Below are 20886 nucleotides of genomic sequence, written 5' to 3' on the forward strand. Positions count from 1 at the left end.
CACCGATCTACCCGACAGCACTTCCACCCCCATCACTTAGATGGTTGGCAGTCCACAACAGTACGTTTCTCTAGAAACTTCCTGCCCCGTACAACCAAACTGTGGAATGGACTGTCGTCTGCGGTGTTTCCGGACGGATACGACCTGCAAGCTTTCAAGAGGAGAGCGTATCTTCACCTTAAAGGCCGGCAACGCACCTGTAACGCCCCTGGGTCTGCGGGTGTCTATGGGCGACGGTAATCACTTACCATCAGGTGATCCGTCTGCTCGTTTGCCTCCTGTCACATAAAAAAAAAAAAAAAAAAAAAAACTTCATAATTCACCAACATCATATTATTATCCTATATTGGGAGCCTACGCTGACAAACTTTCAGCTTTTATAAAATGGCGTAGGTCTGGCGTTCACTAGCTCTTACTCTACTGTGATTGTTACAGCGCCTTGGTTAACAGCATAGAAATGACGTGAAAATCAAAATACGCTAACAAATCTCCGTAGCGTACTAGGTTCGCAGGCCGCTACCAACCGTGTGATGTGGAAGTCATTGGGGAAGGCCTATGTTCAGCAGTGGACGTCCTGTGGCTGAAATGTTGTACTAGATTCAATCAAAGACGTCCTCCGGTAGGTAAAATGTAAGATTCCTAGTCCTGTGGAGACTTTTTTTACCTAAATCCAAAATTCTAAAACATCTACTATGTACCGTACCTGCCTACTGTTACATACGGCTTGGTGAATAAGATACAACAACTCATTCAGTCGATCGCAAGGGATCAGTAGGAGTAGACTTTCCGCGAAGCACTCGAAAATTGGTTTAAATTTTAATTGTCATATCTATACTTATAATAAATCTGTAGAGAGGTCAATTCTGTACATGAAATATATTTTCAAAATAACTATCAGGGGGTGATTAGTGATCGATACTGATGCCAAAAATGCAATCAGTAAAATTTTTGTCTGTCTGTCTGTCTGTCTGTCTGTCTGTCTGTCTGTCTGTATGTTCCTTATATGCAGGTACCTTAGTAAACTTAAAGCTTAGTTACAACAGGATATTGCAAAATTCTCACGGGAACGGGAGTTAGCGGGAAAAAAACATTTGTATGAAAAAATCTGAACCGCGTAAGATAGATGAAGGGGGGGTAAAACGAGATCCACGCGCACGAAGTCGCGGGCGGCCGCTAGTCATTAATAAAATGGATTGATAAAATAATATCATTATACTTTACATGTGTGTTTACCTATTTTGCACGCATTTTGAAATTATTTGGTACCGGCGCCGCGCGTGTTAGAATTTGTATTCTAAACAGCTTTTCGAGACTTAGAAGTCTTAGAAAATGGGTAAAAGCCTTCAACATAAGACGACCTTGAGTAAACTTATAGTAAACACCACGTGTATGTAGTACATACCGCAATCAAACATAATTAAACTTTATGAGGCTCATAATTAGCAAGATAGAGATAAGTTTATTAGCTAACGCTGTTGCTCAGACAGATTTGCGACGGGTAATTAACTGTGTATGGACTGTATTACTGTGTAAATTAATATTTATTGCATATTAGCTTGCTAATGAAAGCTGTGATGAGTAATTAAATGCGTAAACATAAAGCCCAGCCACACAGTACGTTTTGTTCCTGTTACTTCTCCTTGCTACACACTGGTTTAATTAATGGAAAGTTCTTTAAAATTTCCTTCATATGTGGTTCCATCAGAGTACAAAAGAACAACCCCTACCCTTGCCGTGAATGTCGTAAGAGATGACTACTTGAGAGAGACTATTTGCTTCTTATAAATTAGTGTTGTACCTCTATAGTGTAGTTTAATACTCAATATTTTATTGCATCCATTATGTACATATGTTATAGTCAAACCTCGAAGCTCAGGCGCTCCTAGGTTTGAATAGTCAATCCTCAGGTCTGACTAGAAGTCTTAGTCAAAGCCCAAACATTTCGGCCTTGGACTAAATAATGTTAGTCAAACCTAGGAGAAACTAATTTGGTCAGTCAAACGTCGAAACTCAATTTAATGAAATCGGGGTTTGACTAGTCAAACCTCAATTAAGACTATAAACTAAAAAACTACACTTCATTTTGATATTATTGTACTTATCACATAGACGTTACTGTCGGTTTTAGGTGAAGGTACGAGTACCTACGAGTAACTAAACTCGTTTACTGCGGTTGTTTATCAGTGTTTCTAGACCGATCTTGAAATTACTATTTTTAGGGTTTTGTACCTTAAAGGGTTAAGGGTAAAAACGGAACCCTATTACTATTACTTGGCTGTTTGTCTGTCACCAAGCTGTATCTCATGCCATTCCCAAAATATTGAGTTTTATATTCACTTTAAAAATCATCCCCATACAACAATAAAAGAGTCGTAGGGAACCCTTCGTACGTGAATCCGATTCGAACTTGGTCGGTTTTCTATAATTGCTGCCGGCCTCTGTAACGGTGCGTCTACTTTTGACTGAGTCTGTCAGTCGCTTCTAGGATTGACTAGGCAAAGCCCGATACAGATTACTTTCATTTCGACGTTTGACTGAACAGTTAGGCACTTCTAGGTTTGACTTAGTCAAAGGCCGATATTTAAATTTATTTCGGGGTTGCGTTGATTTTAGCAAAAGTGGAGTAGCCTATTAGTGGAGATTAAATTGATAATGATAAAGATACTTGTACATGTAACAAATATCATAAGTCACCTATCTCACATGCAACAAATCCTAAGTAAAATACAAGTCTACGAAAACAAGCTAAAAGGTTTGAAACAGAAGCGAAAATGTCACTTCCCCCGAATAAACTTAAACACCGAAGAGAAAAAGCAATAAAATAGACATAAAACTGAAGATGATTCACGATTCAAAATATAGCGAACAGGTGTTGGGAGCTCCATAAAAATAATCCTGAGTATTCCAACGCGACGACTGAAGAAAGATAAATTGCGTTTTCATTTTAGTCCACTCCTTGGAATCAACGTAGGGATGTGCCTTTTGCGACAGATTTTTTAAAATGTCTTTAACCAATCTGTTATGCCGGGAACTGAGTATTTACGATGCCTTTAAAAGTAAATACTTATGACCCCAATTTTCTAACAGGGTGAAATGATCAAATTATTTTGGCATTAACTTAGTTTTCCATCAACATTAAGTATTCAGGGGTTGGTTGATTTAGATGAAAATTGAACTACAGATGGATTGGCTCTACATCAGTAAAGAGATCACACAAAATATGCTAGACAAGTAGGTATGTAAGTACCTCTGAAAATAGTTTTACAAACACCACTTGTCTCTGGTAGGTATTTCTGAAACAAAAATGATTTGAACGGCAAAATCTATCTAAATTAGATAATCTATTGACATCATAAGATACATCATGCATTATTATGATTCATTGATAATTTAGCCCGATTGATAACCAAGATATCTTCCAGAAGATCGCATCAGTTCATAATTCATGTTCTCAACACGTTAATTAAGTTCCCTTCTCTAAGTAAGTCCTAATACCTCGTACATCCCTATCACCCCGTTGAAAATCAAATCTTGCCGGGAGTGAAACAATTCTCGTCCCTTTGAAAGGGCGAATCAGATTTTTGATTTGTAAATTCCATTAACTTTCGCATGGTAGCACTTTTGGAAGTACCTAAAGCCCCCGAGATTTAAATTGGCAAGATTGAGGATGTGAGGTAAGTAATTAATGGGATCTAAAAGATTTGACTTTACATTAAAAGGGTTCGCTTAAAAGGTATTGAGCTGAGTTTAGCTTCTGGTTTTAGTAGTGAGACTGATCTTGATCAATGAACGGGAGATGACTTGTCATTAAATTCAAAAGTATTCGCTACTTATTTTAACATTTCAACTAGGTCACCAAGTATTTTACTGAGCTTACCATACGCATCATTGAGAATAGTGGTAACCAGGTGATCGGACCCTTGATCAGCACCTGAGCTTGATGATTTAGGCGGGTTTTAGAATCGCGCTGACCGCTCGCTGATAGTCGACGCTGACAGATCAATATGTATGTAATTGAAGGGAACGTTCCTGAGTGACGCTGATCGCTCGGCGCCGATGCTTCATACATTTCGGCTGTCAGCGCTGACGGTCAGCGTGCGTCAGCGTGACTCTAAAACCAGCCTGAAAGGAAAAAACGCTACCAACGTTCTGGATACCGCTAACTTTGCTGGTGGTGTTAGTTAGAATGTTATTTATTTTTTTGGATTTTGTTAGCTGTATTTTTACAGGCTTGCATGAGATCAGTGTAATCATTGCAATTAATCAGCAATCATGCATTTAAAGCAAGTAGTTGAGTAACTGTTTCAATGCGAAATCTCTTTAATGAGTGGAGAAAGAGAACAACCACAATCAAGTTAGCACCAGTGACACAGTATCGAAATACTCCGTGAAAACGTTTCCACCGTGCCAAGTGGCGGTCATATGATAAATCACAGCTATTAGCGTATCGGCCGATACCGATCAAGGCAATTAGTTATGTGACCACATTGCTGAAGCAATTACAATTCCTTTGCCCTAATCATATTAGTTATGATAAAGTGGATACGATACGTTTTCTTTACGTGTCTAGTGGCCCTAGACAAAGTAGCCTAGCTTTCATTATAGATTTTCATTCGATTATGTCACAAGTTTGTACTTAGACTTACATATTTTTATCAACGACAAAAAATCAAGACAGAAACTAGTGTCCTATTTAGGTGAGGAAATAGATATAATTTTACAAAAATAATGTACAATATCTTATGTGTTAGTGTACAACATAACATGGATAATTATTGTCTAAAGTTGTATAAGTAATCGCGTCGGATTATAACTGCATGCTCCTTGGCACCTCCATCATATATTATGTTTCGTGATTTCTAAATACGGAAAACGATTGATACTGAATTTGGGTGTCGTAAGAGGCGACTTAGGGACTACACATCAAACAAAGAACGGGCAGCAGCGCTCTCTGAAAAACATCAATCTTTTAAAGTGCGATCTCCAACCCGCCTGCCAAGCGTGGGGATTATGGCAAAACCCTCGGCTCTTAGTCCAGCATTGGACTGTAAAGGGCTGTTGATGATGATGATCATTTATGATGTACATTTCATGTAGTCTCATTTCCCGATTTCTGAACTTCTAAGGTGCATATTACAAAACGTCGTTCAAAAGGAATCGAACTACATTTTAAATACTTTTATATAAATTCCCATACTATCATCAAACGTAATGGAACCGAAATTAAAGCTCATAACACAGCTAGTGTTCCGTGTACCGGTTATTTTACTGACTGCGAAGAGCCCAAAGTATTTATTTTAATTAAAATTGCCCCAGCAGCGGGTATAATTACAATAAATTAATTAACAGATACAAAATTAACGCGGTTTGGTGTTTTATGCAGTGGAACTGCGAGTTTTTCCGATGTGTAATTTTTGCAGTATAATTGACACTTTAAAATGTTATGGAAGAACATTTTCACGATTTAAGAGTTTTACGACTTTTGCACAAGTCTTTTTTGCTTTAAGGCTGAGTTGCACCAACTTTAAAAATAACCAGTGTTTTTTGTATGGAGTTTGACAGATTTTTGACGTTTTTCAAAGTCTTAACGATGGTGAAACTCAGCGTTAGTGTTGCTGCTGTTAATTGTCTGTTAATAGTTTGATATTACTTCATCATCATCATCATCATCATTTCAGCCACAGGACGTCCACTGCTGAACATAGGCCTCCCCCAATGATTTCCACAAAATGGTGCATATGGTTTAAAACGTCCTAGTGATTGTTTGAGATTACGTGATTTAAAAAACTCATTAAAACTCATTTATTTCTGTAAATAGGCTTAAAATAAGCACTTTTACACGTCCCAGTTGATTGTTAAATATTATCTAAGTTATTAATTTAACTGTCTATCTCATTTACAAAGATGAAGTATCTCAGAGCAAAAATAGAGAACTGTTCTAAACATAAGTAAGTAAAGAGATTTGATTGAAAGATGATTCACATTTCTAAAGTATACCTACGCCCATAATATTTTTCCATTCATATTAAAATATATTTTATTCTCCTTCTCAGATCTATCACCATGTTGTAAGCATTCCATAGCTTCCCTTCCCATGTTAAGTAAAAGTTATCGGTCACTTTACCTTTTTTGATTGCGTTGGCCACCGTAGCATATGATAATCCGTACGGCATAAATATTGTATGCAGAATTTCCATAATTCCATTGAAACGGATACAGCGGTGACTTTTGTATAGAAAACGTATAAATTATCGTTTTGGCGATATCGGGTTGTTTCACGCAATGTTAAATGGTTCAGTATGAATTTTGTATACCTATTCAAATTCATGTAAAGCTTCAACCAGACCAAAGCGTGCAGATCGCCATCGCAGGCGCGATCAAAGGCAAATGACAGGTCGCGCGACCTATGACAGTTCACGCGACCTGTCATTGGCCTTTGATCGCGCCGGCGATAGTGATCTGCACGGGTTAGTGTGGTTGAAGCATTACTCTGTCGTTGTGCTCTGTTCACGTTCAATGATGCGGAAGAAAAATTTATCGAGTGGCGACTTCGGGCCAGAAGACATAGCGTGGGCTCCTATTAGGTGGACCGACGGTCTGGTGAAGGTCGCGGGAAGGCCTGGATGCGGGTAGCGCAGCCGGTCGTTATGGAAATCCCTGGAGGAGGCCTTTGTCCAGCAGTGGACGTCATTTGGCTGAAATGAACGAACGAGTGATGCGGAAGAAACCTAACCTAACTTAAACGGGTAAAATATTAATTTCGTTAGCACGTGATTTAATAAACGTAAAGTTATTAAAGTTTCTTAGCGATTAGAGTCGCTTCTCAAACTAAATTTTAAATAAACAACTTGAAAAAATCGAACTGCCTAAGGAGGAAATCGAACCCACGACCATTCGCTTGCCGGGCGACTGCTCTTTCAATTGAGCTACTTAGACACTGGATGAACCCGTCGAAATTTTCAAGTGTAATACATAGGCCTACGCTGCTATGGCCGCGTTTTATTTCATCAATGTTGGGTAGCCCTTAACCCTTAAACACCCAACAGAGCAGCCCGCACGGCCAAATCACATCAAAACAAAGTGCATAGAAGAGACCGACATAGTATCATGATTTTAGAAATTACTGCTAGCATTTTAAGATTAATAGTAAAATGTCTTTGCATAAAATAACTGCTGTGTCTAGTCTGTGGAATTCATAGTGGAAACACTTACTTTTAATTATTTTCTAGTAGAAAACAATTTAACAAGGCAATTAAATGACTGCAAATAAGCTCTACTTTAACCCCTATCAAGGAATGTATCGCTTTACCTGTCACCCTGTATACAATGTGTCCGGGCATGTAGTGATCAAACTTTAAGGGCGAAATGTAGGGACAATTTTATCGATAAAAATACTTCAAATTTGGGGCTTGACCTATTTATCGCAAAATTACAAGGATTTAAGTTTTTAATTTTTAGTTTTCACCTCTTCCTTCAAAAACAAGTGAAAGCGTGGGTAGTTTAACATTAATAAGCAAATATTTTATATCATGCGATAGCCAATAAAATTATCTTTTAGTTGAAGTAGAAAACAAACACAAGTTTCATACATTTTATGGGAGTAAGAATGGATTTAATTAGAAAAATACATGACTTTTTTCACTTCTTTTTCAGTTATTTTCCAACACAAGAAAAACTAGGTCGTTAAAGTATGTTTTTTTTGCATTGTATTATTAGTATTTGAGCTATTCTACAAAACGAATGCAAATTTATTAGTCTACGTCTATTAGTTTCGACGTAATGAAGAATGTTCACTAATTTTGTCTTTTCATCGGTTCATAATTGGCGGAGTTATCGCGTAACAAACATAGAAAAAAAATATACGGGTCGAATTGAGAACCTCCTCCTTTTTTTGAAGTCGGTTGAAAAACAACCCCCAAGGGTAGAAAATTGGGGATGATCTTTTTTATACGCAATATCTCCGCCGATTATAAACCAATTTGAACGATTATTATTTTGTTGAATAGGTATTATCAAAAGGGTGGTTTCATGCGAATTTGAAGAAAATATTTCACCCCCAAGGGTGGAAAATTGGGGATGAACTTTTTAGGTTCCCGATATGGTAACCTGTATTTTGTAGAGAATATTATTTTACACTTGACATGAAGAATATACTGCCTACCTTCAGTGGTAACACCAAGGTAATAATTAGTTAACTAAAAAGCAAGAAAATAAGTTAATTTTTATAAAAAAAAACCGACTCCAAAAAACATACACTAAAAAGTAGAAAAATAATTACTAATTACTTATTTATTAGGACGAATTAATATTTATGTATACCATGATTGATACTTTTGGAGTCGGTGCAGGCAAACTTCACATGTTTCATAATCTTGATAAACCGTTCGTTTTGAACCGGTCGACTTTCACTGATGGAAGGGGAAGTTACCTTATCGCTGGCATGCCGCTGGACAGTCAGTTCGATTTGAGCGTTCAAAGTAAGAGGTACTATTAAGATGACGTCATAATGTCGGAATTGTGTAAATCAGTGGTGCTGAAATACAAGTTAGAACAACCTACAAGAGTGTTTCATTTCATATAGGCATTCAAAGTTCGCTTAAATATCGAGTCCCGCCGACGGTCACGTGACCCCGCGTGACGTACATTCACAGTGTCCGCTCACTAGACAACGAATATAAACATACTTAAATACATTTTTTTTTTTGTAAATACATACATATTAACACCCAGACCTATCACAGAAATTAAAATTGAACCAAACCCAAACTTGATGCGATTGTGTCGTTTTATTGCGAAGTACCTTCCAGCTCCATCATCAGACCCTGATTACTATATAGAATTGAAGTACTCGTCAATACAAAACGAACGAGCCCAAACTCGATGGAGTTAAGTCGTTTTAATAATAAATAATAATAATAATAATAAATAATAAATCTTTATTTCATTACCAGCGGTTTGCTTATAATAATAGTGATCGATGCCTCCTTTTAAGCTTAAAGAAGCCTGTGCCAGGAGACATCGCTCTTCCTTGGAATATTAAGTGTGCGTAAATACAATTCAATAGGTACTTATACAAAAATAAAAGTAAGCACTAATACTACATAACATCAACTAGGTATACTAAGTATCATAATATCTGTAGTAACAAAGTAAGGGGGATGGCGCGCGCGGAGTGAGTGAGTGTATGTGTGAGTGTGTGTGTGTGTGTGTGTGTGTGTGTGTGTGTGTGTGTGTGTGTGTGTGTGTGTGTGTGTGTGTGTGTGTGTGTGTGTGTGTGAATGTGTACATGTGTGTTTTATTTTTATTTATTTTTTAATAGTTTAGCTTAAGATTGACTCGTTTTATTATGGAGTTCCTTTGGCCACCTTCCAGCTCCATCATCAGATCAGCTCCATGTCATCATAATATTACATGGTCGTCCAAATTACATGTGTATGCGAAATTTCAGCTTAATTGGTTGTCCGGATGTGGGTCTTACTTCAGCTTGCAAGATTCCACCCATACAAATTTGAGCCAGTCACTGTATTATGACGTCACGCGCATAAAATGGCGGGCCGGCCGCCGCCCGCACCTTTAAAATTCAATATCTTGGAAACTAATAGACGTATCGAAATAATTCTTTCACGTGTATTTTTTATTTTTAACAGAGAATACAGAAAGCTAAAAAACAAAATTAGTGAACATTCTTCATTACGTCGAAACTAATAGACGTAGACTAATAAATTTGCATTCGTTTTGTAGAATAGCTCAAATACTAATAATACAATGCAAAAAAAACATACTTTAACGACCTAGTTTTTCTTGTGTTGGAAAATAACTGAAAAAGAAGTGAAAAAAGTCATGTATTTTTCTAATTAAATCCATTCTTACTCCCATAAAATGTATGAAACTTGTGTTTGTTTTCTACTTCAACTAAAAGATAATTTTATTGGCTATCGCATGATATAAAATATTTGCTTATTAATGTTAAACTACCCACGCTTTCACTTGTTTTTGAAGGAAGAGGTGAAAACTAAAAATTAAAAACTTAAATCCTTGTAATTTTGCGATAAATAGGTCAAGCCCCAAATTTGAAGTATTTTTATCGATAAAATTGTCCCTACATTTCGCCCTTAAAGTTTGATCACTACATGCCCGGACACATTGTATACAGGGTGACAGGTAAAGCGATACATTCCTTGATAGGGGTTAAAGTAGAGCTTATTTGCAGTCATTTAATTGCCTTGTTAAATTGTTTTCTACTAGAAAATAATTAAAAGTAAGTGTTTCCACTATGAATTCCACAGACTAGACACAGCAGTTATTTTATGCAAAGACATTTTACTATTAATCTTAAAATGCTAGCAGTAATTTCTAAAATCATGATACTATGTCGGTCTCTTCTATGCACTTTGTTTTGATGTGATTTGGCCGTGCGGGCTGCTCTGTTGGGTGTTTAAGGGTTAAGGGCTACCCAACATTGATGAAATAAAACGCGGCCATAGCAGCGTAGGCCTATGTATTACACTTGAAAATTTCGACGGGTTCATCCAGTGTCTAAGTAGCTCAATTGAAAGAGCAGTCGCCCGGCAAGCGAATGGTCGTGGGTTCGATTTCCTCCTTAGGCAGTTCGATTTTTTCAAGTTGTTTATTTAAAATTTAGTTTGAGAAGCGACTCTAATCGCTAAGAAACTTTAATAACTTTACGTTTATTAAATCACGTGCTAACGAAATTAATATTTTACCCGTTTAAGTTAGGTTAGGTTTCTTCCGCATCACTCGTTCGTTCATTTCAGCCAAATGACGTCCACTGCTGGACAAAGGCCTCCTCCAGGGATTTCCATAACGACCGGCTGCGCTACCCGCATCCAGGCCTTCCCGCGACCTTCACCAGACCGTCGGTCCACCTAATAGGAGCCCACGCTATGTCTTCTGGCCCGAAGTCGCCACTCGATAAATTTTTCTTCCGCATCATTGAACGTGAACAGAGCACAACGATAGAGTAATGCTTCAACCACACTAACCCGTGCAGATCACTATCGCCGGCGCGATCAAAGGCCAATGACAGGTCGCGTGAACTGTCATAGGTCGCGCGACCTGTCATTTGCCTTTGATCGCGCCTGCGATGGCGATCTGCACGCTTTGGTCTGGTTGAAGCTTTACATGAATTTGAATAGGTATACAAAATTCATACTGAACCATTTAACATTGCGTGAAACAACCCGATATTGCCAAAACGGTAATTTATACGTTTTCTATACAAAAGTCACCGCTGTATCCGTTTCAATGGAATTATGGAAGTCCTCCATACAATATTTATGCCGTACGGATTATCATATGCTACGGTAGCCAACGCAATCAAAAAAGGTAAAGTGACCGATAACTTTTACATAACATGGGAAGGGAAGCTATGGAATGCTTACAACATGGTGATAGATCTGAGAAGGGAAATAAAATATATTTTGATATGAATGGAAAAATATTATGGGCGTAGGTATACTTTAGAAATGTGAATCATCTTTCAATCAAATCTCTTTACTTACTTATGTTTAGAATAGTTCTCTATTTTTGCGCTGAAATACTTTATCTTTGTAAATGAGATAGATAGTTAAATTAATAACTTAGATAATATTTAACAATCAACTGGGACGTGTAAAAGTGCTTATTTTAAGCCTATTTACAGAAATAAATGAGTTTTTTAAATCACGTAATCTCAAACAATCACTAGGGCATTTTAAAGAATATGCACCAGGATGATTTTAAAAACCTTAGTAAATTACCATTTTCCCAATCAAGTATCAAACCCGGGTTTTACCACGTTCATTGCACCAGTAATTAAAGCTACTTATCAAATCGTCATCAATCGGCAACAGCAAGTACATTACCGGCCATTGGGGAAATCATTGGGGGAGGCAAAGATGTTCAGCAGTGGACGTCCTGTGGCTGAAATGATGATGATGATGATGATGAAGTAATATCAAACTATTAACAGACAAATAACAGCAGCAACACTAACGCTGAGTTTCACCATCGTTAAGACTTTGAAAAACGTCAAAAATCTGTCAAACTCCATACAAAAAACACTGGTTATTTTTAAAGTTGGTGCAACTCAGCCTTAAAGCAAAAAAGACTTGTGCAAAGTCGATACCGATTTTTTTATTATTAAATTTAAATGGGACCACCCTTGAGGTATTACCTATACGCCGAAAAAAGATTTGTTCAAATCGGTTCATAATTGGCGGAGTTATCGCGTAACAAACATAGAAAAAAAATATACGGGTCGAATTGAGAACCTCCTCCTTTTTTTGAAGTCGGTTGAAAATTAAAAACTTAAATCCTTGTAATTTTGAGAGAAATGGGTCAAGACCCAAATTTGAAGTATTTTCTTTCATCGATACAATTGTCTGTAGATTACGCCCTTAAAGTTTGATCACTACATGCCCGGACACACTGTAGGTATACATTATAATCAAAGGTGACTGAATGACTGACTGATTGACTGACTGACATAGTGATCTATCAACGCACAGCCCAAACCACTGGACTGATCGGGCTGAAATTTGGCATGCAGGTAGATGTTATGACGTAGGCATTCGCTAAGAAAGGATTTTACGAAACTCCACCCCTGAGGGGGTAAAACGGGATCCACGCGTACAAAGTCGCGGCCGCTAGTACTATCACAGAATAATAATAAGTGTACTATATAAAGTAACTTGTAAAATAATCGACACCGGTGCAGCCCATTTGTTTTCCGGCTATCATCCAAAGCGAGATTCCGAGGAGTTTGAGGCTTCATAGGAGTAATTTTTGGTTGTGACGCAAAATGAAAACAAAAGTACCTATTAGTCTCGTATTTTTATTTAAAACAAAGCGTGTTAATAGGTGATACCTAGTTCCGGTAAAAACAATGAAAATACCTAAGCGACAGACACAATGCCACATCTTACATCTGCGTCAAATTGGTGGTTCATAAGTCTACACTTCCTTTAAACAACCCTTCAAAACTAAGCATGCTGATTTATTTTGTAATAATAATTACTTAATATACTAAAATGCTCAATATGATAATCTTAGCTACTTTGTCTGGGTCATATGAACAGACAGGACGAGGATATCCTCCTGCTGGGCAACTGGGCTTAATGGAAGGCCTCCGTTTCAAGCTGGGCCAGTCCATGACTAAGTTCCTTACACTGTCTGACTCGGATGTTGAGGAGTAGGAGGACAAGGTAACAGCTGTTCTACAAGTGAATTATACAGTGTGTCCGGGCATGTAGTGATCAAACTTTAAGGGCGTAATCTATGGACAATTTTATCGGTGAAAATACTTTAAATTTGGGGCTTGACCCATTTCTCGCATATTTACAAGGATTTAAGTTTTTAATTTTAAGTTTTCACCTCTTCCTTCAAAAACAAGTGATAGCGTGGGTAGTTTAACATTAATAAGCAAAAATTTTATATCATGCGATAGCCAATAAAATTATCTATTAGTAGAAGTAGAAAACAGACACAAGTTTCTTACATTTTAAGGGAGTAAGAATGGATTTAATTAGAAATAAACATGATTTTTTTCACATCTTTTTCAGTTTTTTCCCAACACAAGAAAAACCAGGTCGTTAAGGTATGTTTTATTTGCATTGTATTATTAGTATTTGAGCTATTCTACAAAACGAATGTAAATTTATTAGTCTACGTCTATTAGTTTCGACGTAATTGTTGAACAGAGATACCCATTCCCAGCGGTTTCCATAGTAATCGGAATAGGTTGTGTGATTCTTTCAGGCAGTGCATTTTCGCATGTCGCGTGCGCTATGGAAACCGCTGGGAAGGGGTATCTTTGTTCAACAATTACGTCGAAACTAATAAACGTAGACTAATAAATTTACATTCGTTTTGTAGAGTAGCTCAAATACTAATAATACAATGCAAATAAAACATACCTTAACGACCTGGTTTTTCTTGTGTTGGGAAAAAACTGAAAAAGATGTGAAAAAAATCATGTTTATTTCTAATTAAATCCATTCTTACACCTTTAAAATGTATGAAACTTGTATCTGTTTTCTACTTCTACTAATAATTAATTTTATTGGCTATCGCATGATATAAAATTTTTGCTTATTAATGTTAAACTACCCACGCTATCACTTGTTTTTGAACGAAGAGGTGAAAACTTAAATTTAAAAACTTAAATCCTTGTAAATATGCGAGAAATGGGTCAAGCCCCAAATTTAAAGTATTTTCACCGATAAAATTGTCCATAGATTACGCCCTTAAAGTTTGATCACTACATGCCCGGACACACTGTATATACCCTTTCAAGCGAATTTAAGACTGAGGCCGGTGTACGACAAGGATGGCATCTTATCGCCTTTACTCTTCAACACCTACACAGAGTACATTATGCGTATTGTCTAATGATAATATGATACTACCCTTCTGGCACAGACTAAAGCAGACATGGAACATTTTCTAACCCTTCTGGAGAGTTCGTTCGTTCGTACGTTATCCTTCTGGAAAGTACCAGTCTCCAATCCGGACTTGCTATCAACCTATCCAATCAAATTTACCTCGGTTCTACTATATCAAGTACTGGCGGTTGTGGCGACGAGATCAGACGACGGTGCGCCATCACCAGGTCTGCAGTGGAATGACTGGGAAAGATTTGAGGAGACGGGAGGATTACCAAGAAGACTAAAAGATTGATGAAATGCCTTGTTTCCAATCTTTCTCTATGGAGCCGAAACTTGGTCTCTGAGATTGCAGGATCGCTGTAAAATCGATGCATTAGAGATGTGGTGCTGGAGACGCCTCCTAAAGATCCCGTGGACGGCATTTCGCACCAATGTATCCATCCTCAAAGAGCTTTGTGTTAAAGACAGACTATCGTCAACTGTGCAACTACGAATACTGAAGTTCTTTGGTCACGTCTCTAGAAATGAGAACTCGATGGAGAAACTGGTAGTTCAGGGCCAGGTGGAAGGCAAGAGAGCACGCGGTCGATCGCCAACCCGCTGGATAGACGCCATCACAAAGGCCACTGAGTCCACCGTGGTCCAGTGTACTCGCGACGCCTCTAGCCGTCAGAAATGAAAGCACATCGCCAGGAGAGCTACCCTCGGAGATGATATTACCCCACCAACCCACCAATACCAACCACGACCACTCTAACAAGAGTGCCCGACTAAGAAGAAGAAGAAGTTCTACGGGCGGTGACGTGGTCAGCATCAGGTGATCTGTAAAGCCCAGGGACTTCCTTCGGCTTAAGTCTCGATAACTCTACCGAGGCCTTCGAGGTTTCTGCCAGCAATCGCAGCAAATACAATTGAATCGACATACCTACCAATCATAAGAAAACGAAGTGTGGGCAGGCCTCACACTAGGTGGACCGACGATCTGGCGATGGTCTCGTAAAGTACCTCGATGCGGGCAGTCATTTGGCTAAAATGATCATAAAATTACAATGATTGGTCGTATAGACCACCATAAGGCTTTTGAGTGGTTGTATGTTGACACTTCTAGGCACAACGAGATAATATAAATACCACCAAATGATGTTTAAATCTCATAAGGCCGAACTCATTCATTGTGGTACGCTTAATCCAGGTAATGGAACGTTAAATTCGGTGATCATTCGTCAAGGTAAGCAGACCTTTTTAATATTCATTCGTTTTATTAAGTACCTATTCCCGGCAATGTAATAGTAGTATACATATTATAGGACTACTCCTATTCCCTTTAACTTCGCAAAAAACCCTTTCTAAAAGAACTTGGGAAAAAGCAGTTGGGAATAAGAATTAGTGCAAAATTATAATGAAAATTTTTATTTCTTCCTACTAAGAACTCTTATTAATATGCGCTGGTTGCGCTGTAAATTTCCTAGGTATTCATGACATTAGAGCCATTTTTTGTACCTTAACTTTTTCCGTGGTCAATCTGAATTATTACTTATTCGATATGGTTTTTTCAGTTCAAAACAATGGCAATCGACACTATGGACAAATTATCTGAACTAGATGACAAGTCTTCTTTGCAATCTGAGCAGTTCATTCCTCAGCAAATAGATCATAATGAAAACCATATAATCAGCGTCTACGATCAATTAAGGCCCAAAAACGAGGGCTCGTTCATGTCCGCTGTGAGAGAATGGGAAAAGAAGGCTGGCTTCAAGACTCCTATAGTGTGGTTCAACACTGTAGCAATCACACTGTTCCATGTCCTAGTACTGGTGTCAGCGTATCAAATATTTATCGACGGTCGTTATTATCCGAAATGGCAGACTTTCCTGTTTCGTAAGTACTATGAATAAGTTAGGTACTGTACAGAATGCAAAATCCCATGAACCCCGGACCTTCTTTATTTTATAAAAGCTGAAAGTTTAACAACGCATGCTCCCAACCATAGATCACAGAAACTAAAGGAAGATGTGACAAGGGGGCGAGGCGGGTGTCGCAGCAATATGCCCAAAAACAGAACACATTGCTCGTGGGTTATCGTGGCATTGGCGGTTACCCTAAAATGCTGGTCTGCCAAGAGCATGAAAAAACCGTCTGATCTTAATGATACGTGTAGATTTATTAACATTAAGAAGAAAATTAAATTAATATTTATTTAAAAAAAATAATAAATTTTAAACAGTCGTAGAATCAATGATGTTGGGTATGATGTCAGCTGGTGGCGGTTGGTGGTGTCTTGCAAATAACCCTGTATTTCATCATAATTTCAGCCATATGGCGTCCGCTGCTGAAAATCTGGCCTCCCCCAATGATTTCCATAATGACCGGATAGTTGGTCCATTTGGACCGGTTAGCAGCCTCCATCCAGCGCCTTCCTGCTACCTTTATGAGGTCGTCGATCCACCTTGTGGGTAGACGTCCTACGTAGGTACGTGGCCTCCACTTCAGAACCTTGCTGCCCCATCGGCCGTCAGTTCTGCATACTATGTGCCCTGTCCATTGCTACTGAGCTTGCTAATCCCTGTATAAATCAATTATATCGTTGTTTCAGTGTTCTTACTAGCAGCGTTCACTGGTTTTGGAGTGACTGGCGGTGCTCACCGGCTTTGGAGCCACCGCGCCTACAAAGCCAAGCTTCCTTTACAAATCATATTACTCATAGGTTTCTTAACAGCTGGAATGGTAAGTGCCTATCGCTGGCAGTTCTTAATGTTTTACTATAGAACCAACCTTTTCTTTAAATTCATTTACCACTATGTCAATTTTACGATGTATTTCAGCTACAGAGATGTTAACAACAAACAATAAGTTAATTTTTAGTGACGCACAACCTAATGCCTATAGAATTCACATGTTATTGCCTACTGCTATTTTTAAACATTCAAAGTACAAGGCCAAGATCTCATTACCGAACAGTAAAATTAATCATCATCATCATCATAGCCATAGGACGTCCACTCCTGAACATAGGCCTCCCCCAATGATTTCCACAACGGCCGGTTGGTGGCGGCCTGGATTCAGCACCTTGTAAAATTAATGGTAAAATGTAAGACAGATAATTTCAATTATTATCATAATCATCATAAAACGGATTACCTACTGTTTTTAATTTATTAGAACGACCTGTACCAGTGGGTGCGCGACCACCGCGTGCACCACAAGTTCTCCGAGTCGTCTGCCGACCCCCACGACGCCAACAGAGGTTTCTTCTTCGCCCACGTCGGCTGGCTGATGACGAAGAAGCACCCTGATGTGCTCCGCGAGGGTCTTAAAGTCGACATGAGTGACATTCAAAACAACCCTTTAATCCGGTTTCATTTAAAGTGAGTTATAGAAAAAAAAAATTATTTGATCCCTAAGCGCGGCGGCGCGGCAGCGAGCTTGACGCGGCGCGTATATACAGTGCAAAGGCGCGGGGCCGGCGTCGTGTGCAGGAGCGCTAAAGAGACCTACAGAAAAAAATTGACTCGAAATTGGAATTAGCTATTTCAAAATACCTCCCGCTTCCCATCGATTGAATCCCACGATAAACTTAAGATTCCAGTTTGGATTTCTGAGCAAAACGAGAGATGTAGCACCCGTGACATAAGACCCTAACTAAACGCGACTGGTACTGCATTCTATAAGTTCTGGGCGCCTTTTTCTTCTCCGAAACTATTTTGATTGACACTGCTTAATTTATTTAATGTGTTAAACATTCTTAGATTGAAATGTATTTATTATTTCAGGTACTTTCAGATATCGAAACTTGTGTTTGCCTTCGTCTTACCGCTTGTGATCCCGATTGTGTTTTGGGACGAGCGCATATCTGTGGCGTTCTTCGCGCTGATGCTTAAGTATACGTTGATCCTTCACACCAATTGGTCTGTGAATAGCTTTGCTCATCTGTATGGCGGTCGACCTTATGACAGGTTAGAGTATATTTCTTTTTGGGAGCATCTTCATTGATAACTATTACATATTACAACAATCTTTCATCAAGTGGCAAAAAGTCGAAATCTAAGGCCGGGTTGCACCATCTTACTTTAATTTTGACAAACGTCAATGTAAGATGGTGTAACCCACCCATAATAGAGTTATATTAGGTACTTACTTTAACTTTGACAAACGTCAAAGTAAGTAAGAAGGTGTAACCCACCAATAACACTGCACAACAAAATTGCAACTTTTGGCTGATGATTGACTTTCATTACATGATGTTTACTAATTTGACGTCGCTGATTCTGAATCTGCCGTCCATTTTTTCGTAGCAGCTCTTGTTTACGTGTTATAGCTTTTACTCAAAAATTGCTAAAATTCAGTCTTAATTCGCCGACAGTTAAAAAAATACTATGTTTTCTTTGTATTATTTAATATGGTAGCATTAAGAAGTGTTTGTGTGAATGACCTAAATCAATTTTGTTTCATTTGCGGAGAGGATATGTTTACATAATCCGTTTAAATGTGACAAAGTTCGTAAAATTGGCTTACAAAAATTAGTTTGGGGACCCAGTGGAAATGAAAGATAAGCCTTGAATTCCGTAAAAGGCGTGGAAAAGATGCGTTGAGTTTTTACGTTTATAAACAAATAAGAATATGTGTAGATTTAGGTACGAAACCGCTATGATCTGAAAGGAACCCTTGAACCATCGCGACGACTGTTATTTTTATTTTTGAACAGAAATGGTATTAACCAAAAAACATTGAAGTAAATGGTAATTCCTTGCATACGTTTGGCATGTAGACGTCTTTTCAACCCTAAGAGGTCACCTGAACCTCATGTTGATACTTCACATGAGGATTTTGAGGCGAAAACTGTCAGTGTGGTAGAGACTTTGAATGTGACCCAAAATTTTCAAAACCATGTAGCCAAGATGGTTTAAACGATCGTTTTAGAGATTTAGGATCTTCAAGTCTTCCGAAAACATATGGAATGAGTTATTTTGGCATTTTAATTATTTTTTTTGAAAATCCGAAAAAATCTTACTATTCTTACAAATCGAACAACGTATGAGTCACTTACAAACATGTTTTTTTGCTTGGATGTAATATAAACATCGAATTACACCCTCTTCGCAATCACCTGAACAATTTTATCACAACTCTTAAGGATCTAAGTGAAGAACATGGCGAGCAAATCCACCAGGGCCTTCGTGCGATAGAGGGACGCTATCAGGGCCACTGGAATGCACATATGATGGCTGACTGCTGTTGAATCATTCAGAAGAGCTGTCTGCCTTCAGCATCAGCAAGGAAGTCAAATAAAAGAAAGTTTTTTCAATATAACAACTTCATAAAATAGGATCATATCTAAAAAAAGAGTGTTTTTTTACAAAAAGACCCAAGTGTCATATTTTTTTAACCAGAGCTGATACAGACATTTCAATCACAGATTTGAAATCGTCATTAAAAATTGGACTAATATCATGTAACATAACCCAATCATCAGAAATGCTGTTGTGCAGTGTAATAGAGTTATGTTACTTACTTTAACTTTGACAAACGTCAAAGTAAGATGGTGTAACCCACCCATAGTAGAGTTACAAAAGTGTATCTTTTATTAAAATTCAATATTTCTGATCAGAAAAAAAGCAATTACAACAAACAGTCGCTTTTTAAATTTCATTTTTTAATACGTCATTATTACAAATAACATTTGCCAAAGTAAACCAAATGTTATATTTCAGCAAAATAATGCCTCGTGAAAACTGGATGGTTGCATTATCTACCATTGGCGAGGGCTGGCACAACTACCATCACACGTTCCCGTGGGACTACAAGGCGGCGGAGATTCCCTATACGTTTCCTCTTAACGCCACCGCGAATCTACTGGATTTGTTCGCCAAAATTGGCTGGGCCTACGAACTGAGGGTAGCCTCGCCCGCAATGATAAAACGCGTCGCTGAGTCTAAAGGAGACTCGACTTACAAAGAGCTGTAAGAACTGCTCCATCTTCGTTAATTAATCATTTATTTTAGGATAAAATCCATAAAATGTTAGTAGGTTTCATATCATTAATAATAAAAGTTATTTAGTTTTAGTTATTTTAAAACGGTATTTTGGATCTGATCCAAACAAAATGTGGATGACTTGTCTTCTATTGTTCTATTTTTTATTAGTGTAATGTATGTTAATTGTTGATTACTTGGGTTGATAAGAAAGTCAATTTTAACATTTAATTAATTATTATATATTAAATAGTTTTTGCATTACATTTGTTTCTTTTAGTCATGTTCGCGTAGTCAGATATTTTTATTCAGAGATTAAAATAAAAATTACTAATAGGCCCACGACAAGTTTAGCCAGTTCAGCACATCAGCAATTTTCTCCAATATACATAAATAAATAATTGCAATGGAGGGAAGTCGAACCTTAACTTCGATCCCTCCTATGTTGGTCTCATTAATTTCGTTACTGGTCTAATGACAGTCTAACTTTCTCCCTGGACAAACTTGACCTTCACTGGTTGGGTTTTTAT

The 20886-nt window shown here is 37.9% G+C and overlaps 1 protein-coding gene across 1 annotated transcript; it reads left to right on the forward strand.

Moving 5' to 3' along the window:
- Window positions 1–15546: 15546 nt before the first annotated feature.
- Window positions 15547–20620, forward strand: LOC114353488 (acyl-CoA Delta(11) desaturase-like). Its single transcript, XM_028305517.1, has 6 exons — window positions 15547–15615; window positions 15944–16265; window positions 16981–17111; window positions 17547–17752; window positions 18158–18340; window positions 20096–20620. The coding sequence occupies exons 2-6, from the start codon at window positions 15953–15955 to the stop codon at window positions 20346–20348; spliced, it is 1086 nt and encodes a 361-aa protein (XP_028161318.1). The 5' UTR covers window positions 15547–15615; window positions 15944–15952; the 3' UTR covers window positions 20349–20620.
- The last annotated feature ends 266 nt before the right edge of the window (window positions 20621–20886 follow it).

Source organism: Ostrinia furnacalis, unplaced genomic scaffold (genome assembly GCF_004193835.3).
Source record: "Ostrinia furnacalis isolate ACB-3 unplaced genomic scaffold, ASM419383v2 OfSCF1700, whole genome shotgun sequence".
Taxonomy (NCBI): Eukaryota; Metazoa; Arthropoda; class Insecta; order Lepidoptera; family Crambidae; genus Ostrinia; species Ostrinia furnacalis.